Genomic DNA, 11952 nt, shown 5'->3' on the forward strand with positions numbered 1-11952 from the left:
ACACTTGCATGGGACTATGGTTGAGTCTCGTGTATATCATTGGGGGACTAAGACTACAAAAACAGGATATCTATAACAGAAGAACAAGGAAAAACAAATTGAAATATTTATTTGCTCTTTTTTGGGTTGTAGCATCACACAATTGGCGCTGGCACTTACTCTCAATAGTGCTCACACACAACTCATTCAAAGCAACCACCTCGACAAGATAAAAAAACAATTCATCGAGACAGCAAGACGAAAACAAAGCAAACAGAGAATGGAAGAGGCGGCCACATGGGAGGACCTCCCCCCCACGAACACCAGTTCGTCTGGGACGAGGCCGAGGGCAAGTTCTGGAGAGACTTCAACGCCAAGCAGGAGAGCCAGCACGCCGACGCCGAGAGAAAGTACCAGCTGGCCCTGACCGAGGCAAAGGTCGAGCTGGGCACGCTGGACGGGAGGCGCAACCAGCTCAGCAAGCTGCGCGAGAGGCTGGCGCTGGAGCTGAGCCAGCTCGACAAGGAGCTGGCCCAGGTCGTCAGCGAGTGCGACGGCAAGACGGACAGGATCCTGGCCATTGAGCGCAACTACCGGCACGATGAACACGACTGGCTGCAGCAGCGCGAGAAGGTGACGGAGACCATGATCCGCTGGTTCCAGGAGAAGCGCGAGGTGGCGGCCAAGGCCCAGGCCGCGGGCAACGGCACGGCGGGCCACCTCATCGGCAAAAAGGCCATTGACGCCTCGCGAGGCCTGGCCGATGGCGAGGCCCCCGAGATGGAGGGCGTCGAGTACTGGGCCGAGCAGGGCGCGCGGCAGACGCCCCTGACGCTGCCGGCCATTGTCACCAGGCAAGTGGCGGCCAAGACGGCCATCACGCCCCTGACGCCGTCGCTGGCCTCGTTCAAGGGCATCCTGCAGGAGCCCATCGAGCCCATCGTGGACCTCGTCGACGCCGACGGCCGCATCATCGGGCCCATCAACAAGACGGAGCCGTGGAACCAGTGGGTCAAGGCCATCCTCGGCCTGCCCATCAAGCGCGCCGTCAAGATCCGCCGCGGCCGCAAGTTCACCGCCGACCACCTCGCCGGCATCTACGAGCACACCGAGGCCAAGGGCGTCAAGTGGCTGTCGTGCATGATCCAGGCCATTGGCGACGTGCAGCAGCAGCGGTGCATCTCGTGCGACAAGAACCAGGGCGCCTTTGACGACTGCATCATCATCGGCGGGCCGCTCTTCCAGAAATGCGGCAACTGCGAGTGGAATCGCCAGGGCTGCCACGGCGCCGCGCTGCGCAAGGACGGCTCGGGCTCGGGCGATTCCCCGGCTGCGGACCGGGAGGTTTCGCCTCGGAGCATGCCTCGGGAGGACGTCTCGATGGAAACAACGCCCGGCGGAGAGGGGCTTGGCATCAGAGAGGCCGTCGAGGCAAACGGCGTTTCGCAGAGCTCCCCGCGGAATGCGCACATCATCCTCTCGCCATCACCCACGGAGCCAAAGGTCGAGGTTGCCGCAGAGACGTTGCGACGGATCCCTTTGGCGGAAGAAGCAATCAAGGAGGCCGAGGACAGCAAGGAGCCGATCCGGGACCGGCGCGATGAGAGACGCGAGCAGGAGATGGTGGCGCAGCAGACTCTGCAGAATCTCCAGGTTCGAAAGGAACAGGCTGCCCAGGAGGCACTCGCTGCTGCGGCCGGATTCGCCCAGCACGCCATACAGTCGACTGAAATGGCCAGTTCCAAGCCGTTGCAGCAGCCTGAAGAGCACAAGCCCGTCATCTCAGAGCGGCGCGTACTGCCGTCGAGTCGACCAGCTACTTACCAGCCCGAGCATCAAACTCAGCATCAACATCAACAGCACCAGCACCAGCTGCAGGCGCCCAGAGAGCACCGCCAGGAGCCAGCTCGAGCATACGCCTTCAGCTCGGGCTTCACTCCCGCCAACATCCCCAGCCGCCCTTCGTCTCAGGACCTCAGCAGTCCCACGCCGCGCTCCATCGAATTCTCGCCCCAGCCCTCAGACTCGGCCGACCACGCCGACCTCCCCAAAATCACCCGCGAGACGCTCGTCCTCCGGCACAACGGCCGGGAATACACGTACCCCGAAATCATCGAGGGCGTGCCCCTGGAAAAGATTGACCCGAGCCACCCCTACTGGGACCCCAAGTGGCCCGACATCAAGAGCCTGATCGAGCCGCCCCTGAGCCAGTGGCGCGAGAAGCACCAGCAGGCCGTGCAGTCCAAGGACAAGGGCGCGGACAAGGCCTCGACGCGGTTCCAGCTGGGCCGGCAGGTGAACCGCGGGCTCAAGATCCTCGAGTTCCTGGACGAGGGCGACATCAGCCCCTACCAGCTGCTGAGCAAGAAGTACACCACGTCGGGCAAGGGCAGCATCACGTCGTACGACACGCTCTTCCGCCTGTGCGAGACGCTGAGCGAGCTGGCCAAGTACGGGCTCGACATCCACCCGCTCGAGTGGATGCGCCAGCGCCTGCACGAGCTGTGGCTGGAGCAGGGCGCCGCCTTCAACGTGTCGCGCATCATCCACAACTTCTACAACGACCCCAAGCTGGCCCTGCTGCGCGCAAAGTCGGGCTTCAAGAACATTGGCCGGCCCTCGGGCGTCAAGGCCAGCCGCCGCAGCCAGGGCGCGCCGTCCAGCGCCCACGAATCGCTGTCGGGCAAGCGCAAGAGCACCTACTCCTTCAACGGCACGCCCGCCGACCACGACGCATCCTCGACCGACCTGGCCTCTGACGGCGGCAACGAGAACCCCCCTGGCGGCGTCCGAGTCGCCCGTCTCCGGCGGCGGCCCCATCAGCAAGCGTGCCCGGACGCTCTCGCCGTCCATCCGGCCGTACCGCATCCTCGTCGACGACACGGCCGACTTCACCGACACGGACCTCTGGAGCGGCGCCGCGCTGACCAAGGACGACTTCGGCATCGACCAGATCAAGTCGCGCCTGCACACCAGCTCGCCGCGCGTCACGCAGTACCTGCACTGGACGGAGCAGGGCCGCTGCCTGGCGCACCAGGTCCTGAAGGAGGGCCATCCGGCGCGATGGGGCGTGCTCAAGGCGCCGGTCAGCTTTGACGTGCGCATCGACGACTTGATGGACGTTGTGTGGAACCGGCGCGTCATGAAGGCGCATTTCATGATGGCGGAGCGAAGCAGCAGCAGCAGCGGCGGTGCTTCTACAGCACGGCTTGCGTCGAGGGATGGACGGCCGAGGGGGGATGTGATTGTGTCGTTTAAGCGGGAGAGGACGCTGAGGCGGTTGATTCGGGTGCTTGAGGGCATGGGCGTGAGGACGATTGAGGGGTCTCAGTGAGTCATTTCTTTTCCCTTTACTTGTCTTGTAACGAAGCATTGTGCTAACATGCTGTTCTAGGGAGGAACTGGAGCATCGCTGGGCAAGGATGCAGTCGGAGCTGCTCTCTGACAGAGACGATGAGATTTCGGGCGAGGAGGCCAAGAGGCCGGCTTCTGCGTCCAAGCTGCCTGTTGCTTATTAGCCTGTTGTGTGGCAGTCTAGCATATTTCTTTTGCTCTCATTTTTGTGCATTCTGGGTGGTGGAAATTGTTTGCGGCGTTTTTTGGCGAAGCACTGATGCATTCTTTTTTTTTTTTTTTTTTTTTCTTTTGTTTGTTGGAATGATAGATACCCAGTCGGAAAAATTCGGTCGCTGCCTGTTTTCTTTTTCTCCTTTTTCCATCTCGAAAAAGAGAATGGTTTTTTTTGGCCTGGTTTGGCAGAGATATTGTATATAGCAGGATGTGTGGCTGCTGTTGAGGGCAAAGTAGGGAAATTTAACATGCATGACTATTCGTGCAGCTTTTAAAACCAGACTTGTTCGTTCATGAAAGAGGATGTAGAGGGTATAACTTTGTTCTCAAGAAAAAGACGGCTCTGAAAAATCATGTTTGTGATTCTCTTAGATGGGGACACATGCATGTGGGTTATAAGAGGCAGAAGTGGAAAGGTAAGATTTGGACGTTATTTGAGCGATAACTAGGAGGAATTTTTTTTTTTGCAGAGATTAAGGGTCTACAGTCTCGTATTATATAGGTCGAGTGATTGGGGCATGATATCATGTGGCGTTGATGATACCGGTATGAAGCTATACATGACGATGCAGTTTACAACTTCATTTGTTCATTTATCAAATATACGATTCATGTGGCCTTGATGATATGAGTATGATACTATACATGGTTATTATTCATATCTTCATTTATTTCTTGAATTTATATCTCATTCATTATCCATTCCCAATAAATTGTAAGGCATCATTACACCGTCATTACATCGCCCAGCATACAACGCGCAAATACTCCCCAAACCTTGCATTCACACCCTCACTTCCTCCTAGCAGAAGACCTCGTCCGCCCAAGCACCTCCGTCGCTCCCTCGGCAGCGCCCGTCATCCGACTCATCAGCATGGCCTTTGTCTCCATCGCCTCCGGATCGCGATACTCGAGCTGCGTCGCCGGCGGAGACTGTCTCTGCTCGTGCTCTTCGTCGTCGTCGTGCAATGCAGCGGCGGCGACTCGAGGGACGACGGCGTCGATGCTGGTGGCGCTGCTCGCGTTGGAGGCGTTGCTTATGGCGCGGCCGAGGATCTTTTGGCGACGGCGGCGGATGGTGCGAGAGTCGGATTGGTTGTGGTTGCTGTCGCTGAGGGAAGTGGACTTTGGGGGCAGGGGGGATCAGGTCGGAGAGGGCGGATGTGAGGCCTTGGCGGAGTTCGGCGGCGGCGAGCTGGCGTTGCTTTTCGGCCTCTTCTTCTTCTTCTGTTTGCTTTGTTGTTTTTGTTGTTGTTGAATCAGGCACAGGATTCGGTATTGATGGTTTTAGAGGTTCAGGGGCTGATGGCGGAGGAGGAGGTGGAGGGTCGAGTGCTGGAGGAATCGATTCTTCTTTTCTACTGCCATCTGGCATCTTGGCCGGCGCAGATATGGTGCGGGGGACGTTGACTTTGGCAGCTGGCAGCTTTGGTGACACGTTGAGCGCGGCGTCAGATAGCTCGGATAGAGGAGGAGGAGGAGTATCCGCTGCTTGCACGCTTTCAACAAGATGAGTGGGTGCCGTCATAAAGTCTGCGGATGTAATCGACTCGAGTGTATGCTGCCTGACGCGGCTTTTCTCAGGAGCATCCTTGTCAAAAGCCGTAGTGTCGACGCCAGCGCCGATGGTAGGCTTGGGAGGCCGAGCTGTGGGCTTTGCTTCTGAGTCTGCAGGTGTAGCCTTTTCTTTTCGCGGTTGAGGGGCCTCTTTTGCCGGGACCGGCTCGTCTTCTTCGTTGACAAAAGGATCTCGTCGTTTTGCGCGACGCTTCTTAATCTCGGGGTATATAAAGTCTTCAATGGGGACTAGACCGGCGCTGGATATGCATTCCCAAAGCCAGTCTGCCGAGACAACGGGCACACCCCAGTCCAGCGCGCATTTCAGCTTCTCTCTGCGCATTGACATGAGGGACTTGCAGACCAGCACGTTTGTAGACCGTCGAAACTCCTCTTCATACTTGCCTCCTAGCTGGGTCACGCTTCTTGCGACTTGGTTGAGCTCTATTCCGGTGAATGCAGCGCTACATACCACCATACTTGAAAAGCCAGGGATGGGGAAAAGGGGGAATGGTCGTCCGAGCACCTGCTCGTTGGGGCTAAAGAATCGCCTGTTATGCAGGCAGTTTTCAATGTAAAACTCGGTAATGACGTGGATGTGTTCGTCTGGTACGGTGGGATGGGTATCGGGCTGTGAGGTTTGGGGGACAATGAGGAATCGGTAATGTTCGGGGTCTGTGGGCTCAGACAGCATGGCAGGAGACTGTAGCGACGCCGCAACGTTGCCGCCGAGCGTGGTAATTGTCTGTTCCAGTATAGATGCTCTTTGCGGCGGGAATCCATGGATGAAAAAGGTGCAGTTGGCAAAGACGCCTTGGTCCTCCTGGAGAGAGTAGCCTGGCTGCGTGGGAACTTCAGAGGTTGGCGTTGGCGCAGGTCGTGCCTGTGCCTGTGCCTGTGCCTGTGCCTCCTCCTTGAGCGGGTTCTCGTGAGCGAATGAGTACTCTCTCGATGCAGATCTACCCAGAATGTCGCCCCAGAGGTCGTTTCTCTGCGAGCTCAGCTTCATGCTGGCAGTCTTGCGCAGCTTCCTTGCACCCTCGTCAGGCCCGCCGTTCAAGATTGCTGACCTTGCCCTCTTCCCCAGGGACGTCCTTCTTGGGTCTGTCTTTACCCAAGCGCCGGAGCCTTGCTCTTCTACAGGCAGCAGCGGATCAAACTTGGCTTCTTCTAGAATCATGCCGCGCTCGACGCTCTGGTTGAGCCACTCCAAGGTGACCGTATGGACGCCCCAGGACTTGGCCGCTGTAAATTTCTTGCCCTCGGGCTTGTTGACAATTAGGTGAGTGCATCTCCTGGTCAGGTCTCCGGTGAAACGGCCCCCGTTCTGCTTGACCGTCTCTGCAATCTTGTCTCTCTGCTCGCCAAAGCCCGTCAGGCATACCAGCAGAGACCCTCTGGCGGCTGGCGATTCTTCTTCCTCCGACCAGGGCTCGGCGCCGCTCGTCTCCAGTGGCTTCATTTGGTAGCGCTTTTCCAGCGCGGCAAGGTCAATCTCCTCGTCCTTTTTCCACAACTCGCTGACGGCAATGATCCAGCCGGCGTCCATGGCCTTGATGTCGACTCGCTCGCGCGCAACATGGCGATACTTGGGGGTGTCGTAGCCACCGACGACGAGATGCGTAACGTCTGGTGTGAGATCGTATTTGTGGACGCCACCGAGCTCGGCAACCTTTTGAGCAATGTCTGTCTGTTTGAGGAAGAGTCGAGATCTGTTAGCACTTGTGACGATGTATATTAGAGCATAGAGCTTGGAAAGTCGAAACGAACCCGTTGATCAGTCGGGATGTCGGTGCAGCAGACAATGACGCCCTTGAACGGCACGGAGGGGTCTACTCCGTAGTTTTCATCCTCTGAGGAATGAGGAGAGGCCATTGTCTAAAGCATGAAGCTGCTGCTGCTTCTTTAGACATAAAGAAGTTGGAGTGCGCATGCGCTGGTAAAGTATGCAGCCACTATAATGCAGGTGCCTGTAAAATCAATGTTTGGATGCCGTCAACTGATAAACGATAAGAGACGCGTCTCAGTGCTTGGACACCGACTGCTAAAGCGCGTTGATTGATGACATCCATGGCCTATTCCTTAGCGGCGAGATGCACTGAAGGGATGGGCCGTTATAGTGGGATGCAGCCGTTTAGTGGGATTAGCTCCAGTGTTTGATATTGACGTGTGTCAGTGTAGAGGCAAGACAGTAGCCAAGCCAGAAGATTATGGAAATTGTATAACAAGTAGAAGTGGGAGAAGAAGAGAATTGGCAAAAATAGGTACGATCCATGTAATGACGCTCTACGAGTTGAGAGACTCAGTGTAATAACAACGGCAACAACTTGTGCCCCCTGTAGCTTAATAGCAGTAGTTGGAAATTTCCAGTATCCGCAGAACGCGGTGCTCAACTATGGATTGACAGCAAATTCCACTTTGTGCTTGCTGATCAATTCCGTGGCCTGTCAAGGTTTGAGTTCAAAACTGCAAACAATCAATATCCAATCCTCACAACGCGGCGTATTATTGACCGCCGACAGCGCTGTCGCCACTGCAAGCCTCGCTCGCCACTACAGCTGCAGCGGTTCCCTATGCGGCAGCGACTGCTTCTAGCATAAGCCCAGCCCGCAGCAACCCACATCCACATCATCCATACCTACCCAACCCCACCATCGCAGCCTTGCGTGAGTCCATCTTCTGCTCCGCCAGACACAAAGCAAAGCCTCTCCTCCCAGCCACGCCGAGTGTTCCACGACCTGCCCTTTGCTGGACGCATCTCGCATCCTATCTCATACAGACGACAGACTGACGACAGACGAGACGCATCCATAGCAAGCACCGCCGTCTTCGAACCGTCGTGTGCGTGCACCACCGCCCGTCCGCCGTTTCGATTCAAGCCGCAGCTCCTCGACTCGACGTCGTAGAAGCGAAACGCCAGCGCATCGCTGACTCGTCCGAAAACGATCGACGCTCTGCTCTGCTACAGTCCAGCGGCAGCTCTCTCGTCTGCTGCACCGGGCAGAGGCCGCATACAAACTTTCGGGGGGCTTCTCGGTGCTTTATCCAGCAAGCTACGGCGACGCATCCTCATCTCCGCGCGGAGACGCTCGTGTGACTCGGCTCATATCCCAAGGCTGCCGACCTTCCTCTTCTCGCAACGATGCCTCCTCCCTCGCTGGCGCAACAGAAGATCCTCCTCGCACAGTTCGTTTCCCTGACTGGGGTCTCGGAACGTCAGGCGACTCGGGTACGTTGAGATAACGTTGCTTCTCCCTTCTATCCTTCGCCGTTGCCGGCCGGAAGCCCAACGGGCATTTCCTCAGGCCCTGGCCTTGTTGGTCCATGCATCACGACATGGCACGCAGACGGGGCAGAAAATTGGGTCGGCGCCGTGAGGCTGGCATGAGGCTGACCGTTTCGGCTTGCACCGCAGCTGCTGGAGACGTGAGGCTGCGGCCGCGGCAGGCAATCGTGCATCCCGATGGAGCGGCTCTGGTCCCGTGAGTTTGGCTAACGTGCTGGTGGTGTGCAGTATCTCAAGTCAACCGGCTACAAGCTTAATGAGGCCGTTGATGCGTAAGTCGCCCTCTATCAAGTCTCCAACCCCCCTTACGAGCCTCAAATCTCCGCCTGGAATTTTCCCCGATATGCCCCCCTCCCACCTCCCGTCCAGCCCGTCGGATATTCCTCGAATCAGACTCCTCACGGCGCTTCTCGGACAATTTCGCTGTGAGATGATGCATCGCCAGGCTTCCAGTGTTGTTATCGGTGTGGGTTTGACTGTGGGGGTCCCACTAAGGCGAAGCCCGCCCGTCTTGTCGGACACTCACCAGAGTATGGCCGAGCGCCGCCGATGCTACTGAAACAGAGACGCCAGAAAGCTACGGCATGCCAAGATGCTACCTTGCCAGATCGTATAGCATTGTCGTCTCCCGGATGCGTCAAACATCCATTTTCGAGCACGCCTCTTTGCCTATCTTGCCGGCTCCCTGGCAAACCTAGATCCTGGGGGGCTTCTCCAGACGATCCGAGCGCTCTTGATTGCGTTACTTTGCATCCTGCGTCTTGTCAAACCATTCCATCTCTTGTGATACTACTGTCTCCGTCCATCTGGCTCCTGCTATAATCTTTCTCCTTGTCTGTTCGTTTTGCGCATATCGCCTATAGATTTGGTTCCTGGCTGCCGGTGCTCCACCCTAGACGACGACAACGACGACGACGACGAGAGCAGACAACCAAGACCCAGCAGTTCAGGGACGCATGCATCCCGTGCATCGGGCCTAGAATGACGCTGGGTTGGAAAGGCGTCAAACAACATCTGCCGTCCAAAGTCGCAAAGGCAGTTCCTCTCCTGCTATCCAAGAAGAAGCGGGAGAAGCATGGCGCAGATGGCTCTGCCAAGGAGGACCCTGGACGGTATATTCTACTCTGGATGACTGGGGGAACGGGAACGAGCATCAAGACGGCAATTTGACGTTGATTGAATACACTGTTGCAAACGACTATCAAGTGACGCCGCTGCATCATTCCTTCCATCTCTCTCGTCTTTCACAAGATTGCACAAGCTACACGGTTTGCACCGCAGCAGTGGCTAACGAATTGATTTTAGATTTTATATGAACTCGGCCAATGAAGCAAAAGGCCCATCTCCCTTGGATTCAAAGTTGGATGCTCTGTTCGATTCACTAAGAGGTAGAGTTCTATTGCTCCTGTATATAAAGTTTGTCCCGTAAGCTTACCATTCTGATAGATGACGAAAATGATGAAAAGGACAAGCTGGAGCTGGAGTCTACCATGGGCTACCTAAGCGAGAAACTTAATGTCAGCTTGGAAAACGCTGAACTTTTCGTCGTCTTGGAGCTTGTGCAAGCCCCTAGTGTGGGCGAAATCACCAGAACCGGATTCATCGACGGTTGGAAGGCAAGCGGGTAAGTCTTTTTGCTTCTTTGAATTTCAAAGTCTGGAACAGCGAAATACTCATGGTTGGTAGGGCTGGGGCGTCGCACCAAGAGCACGCTTCTCATGTACGGAAGCTTATATCCGATCTGTCATCAGATAGCGCTTTGTTCAAAAAAGTCTACAGGTACGCCTTTGTCGCTGGCCGCGAAAAGGACCAAAAGTCCTTGGCCCTGGAAAATGCTCTCATCTACTGGAGCATGCTGTTCTCGGCCCCGGGCATGGCATGGAAAGGCAAACACGACTGGCTGGAGCTGTGGAAGGCGTTTTTGGGCGAGAAGTGGACCAGATCCGTTAACAGGGATATGTGGAACATGATCTTGGAGTTTGCCCTGAAGACCATCAAGGACGAGTCGCTATCATTCTGGAGCGAGGACGGCGCATGGCCAAGCGTCATTGACGACTTTGTCGAGTGGTGCAAGCAGAAGGGCATTGGGAAGTCTGAGACTATGGATGTCGACGACCAGTGAAGCTGAGGATCTGGAAAGCCATTTTACACAACACGCTTATTCGGGATGGAGATTATCGATACGTTTCTTGACGGCATGGGGGTTTCATCCTTACTATATTATGAGTTGAAGCGAGACCCGCTTTTTCGTCTGGAAGGAAAAAGGGCTGGCTATGATCTTTAGAGATGCTAGATGAGGCTGGCAGCGCAGACTTTCAGCTCTTCTGGCATACAATTTTTGTGACGATATAGACTTTAAGCGCCAATTAAACAAAAATCACATGTATGTTTAGACAGGATGGCGTAGTGTGATGTTGTATATATGCTACATGTATACGCTTTAGTATGTATCATGTGTTAGACTCTTATACATTCCCTCCATTGACACCACCATCTCATGTCTCATGATGTGGCAATGCCGTTGCCAGTAAACACCAAAAACTTGTACAGCGCAGTTTGGAAGCGTCAGCTTCTGTTCCCCTGTTGCATATTGATGCCAAGCATTGATAGTTCCTCTAGCCCCTTGTCGACACCTCTCTTTCGGTTTTCTGGTACATCATCATAATCTTACACGACGTTAATCCCATTTTCGGATCCCAGCTAGCGCATGTACTCCCGTTCCCATGATTTTTGTAAGTCGTTTTGCATCCAAAAGGTGCTTCCATGCGGTGTATAAAGCAAAAAAAGAAAAAAAGAAAAAGAAAAGAAAAAAAGAAGAGCTGAAACATAAACCCCCCCTCAAAGCAAAATCATTCCTTTTCTTTTTATCTCCCACACATCTTCTTCTACGCCTCACTGCCCTGCGTCCTCCACTTGGGCGGCCCAAACCTCGACACCGTCTCGAGCTTGCCGTCACCGAGCTTGACGTGCGCGGCGCGAATCATGCGCGGCTCGAGACGCAGCGTGGATCGCACGTCCTGGTGGACTTTGGTGGACGAGTCGTAGCGCATGACGAAGTAGTGGCCGTGGGTGTGCTTCATCTGGTGGATGGAGATTGGCTTGGGGAGGGAGAAGACGCCCCAGTTGGAGAGGCCGCGGATGACGCCGCCGTTTTTGAGGACGAGGGAGCCAACGGTTTGGGCGATTCTGTTTGTAAGTTGTAAGCTTGAGGAGCAATCGAGAGAGAGGGGCCAGAGAGAGTAGAGAGCGTGTGAATGCGCCTGTTGGTTGGTGGGATGTTGAAGTGAAGACGTACTCTTTTACCTCGGTGAGGCTGCCCGGCCGGACCTGTGAGGGGAAAAAAAAAAAGACAGATTAGTGGATTGAAGATGTGGAATGGGCGACATGTCGCTGCTTACAATGGCAATGAGTTCGTAGAGCATCTTTGCGACAGCATCTACGGTCTGAATTGATGTGGTTATTTTTTCTGTATGGTTGCGATTGCGGGATGGGTTGAAATCTGAGCATAGCTGTTGCGCCGAGGTTTTGCCGTGGTGAGGGATGACGGCGTATCTGACTCC

At 55.4% G+C, this 11952-nt stretch overlaps 5 protein-coding genes across 5 annotated transcripts; 3 read left to right on the forward strand and 2 right to left on the reverse strand.

Moving 5' to 3' along the window:
• Positions 1-276: 276 nt before the first annotated feature.
• TrAtP1_005325 (uncharacterized protein) lies at positions 277-3075 on the forward strand (the record flags this gene model as incomplete). The annotated part of the gene is made up of 1 exon (XM_066112662.1): positions 277-3075. The coding sequence occupies one exon, from the start codon at positions 277-279 to the stop codon at positions 3073-3075; it is 2799 nt and encodes a 932-aa protein (XP_065968747.1).
• Positions 3076-3280: 205 nt separating this feature from the next.
• TrAtP1_005326 (uncharacterized protein) lies at positions 3281-3497 on the forward strand (the record flags this gene model as incomplete). The annotated part of the gene is made up of 2 exons (XM_066112663.1): positions 3281-3309; positions 3374-3497. The coding sequence occupies 2 exons, from the start codon at positions 3281-3283 to the stop codon at positions 3495-3497; spliced, it is 153 nt and encodes a 50-aa protein (XP_065968748.1).
• A 642-nt stretch (positions 3498-4139) lies between these two features.
• On the reverse strand, positions 4140-7143 carry TrAtP1_005327 (uncharacterized protein). Its single transcript, XM_014089408.2, has 2 exons — positions 6877-7143; positions 4140-6796 (listed from the first exon to the last, which is right to left on the reverse strand). The coding sequence occupies exons 1-2, from the start codon at positions 6979-6981 to the stop codon at positions 4352-4354; spliced, it is 2550 nt and encodes an 849-aa protein (XP_013944883.2). The 5' UTR covers positions 6982-7143; the 3' UTR covers positions 4140-4351.
• A 1105-nt stretch (positions 7144-8248) lies between these two features.
• On the forward strand, positions 8249-10514 carry TrAtP1_005328 (uncharacterized protein; the record flags this gene model as incomplete). Its single annotated transcript, XM_014089407.2, has 5 exons — positions 8249-8335; positions 8621-8664; positions 9698-9780; positions 9839-10016; positions 10079-10514. The coding sequence occupies 5 exons, from the start codon at positions 8249-8251 to the stop codon at positions 10512-10514; spliced, it is 828 nt and encodes a 275-aa protein (XP_013944882.1).
• A 283-nt stretch (positions 10515-10797) lies between these two features.
• TrAtP1_005329 (mitochondrial 37S ribosomal bS6m domain-containing protein) lies at positions 10798-11860 on the reverse strand. The gene is made up of 3 exons (XM_014089406.2): positions 11791-11860; positions 11688-11719; positions 10798-11578 (listed from the first exon to the last, which is right to left on the reverse strand). The coding sequence occupies exons 1-3, from the start codon at positions 11812-11814 to the stop codon at positions 11278-11280; spliced, it is 357 nt and encodes a 118-aa protein (XP_013944881.2). The 5' UTR covers positions 11815-11860; the 3' UTR covers positions 10798-11277.
• Between the last annotated feature and the right edge of the window lie 92 nt (positions 11861-11952).

This window comes from Trichoderma atroviride, chromosome 3, assembly GCF_020647795.1.
Source record: "Trichoderma atroviride chromosome 3, complete sequence".
NCBI classification, from domain to species: Eukaryota; Fungi; Ascomycota; class Sordariomycetes; order Hypocreales; family Hypocreaceae; genus Trichoderma; species Trichoderma atroviride.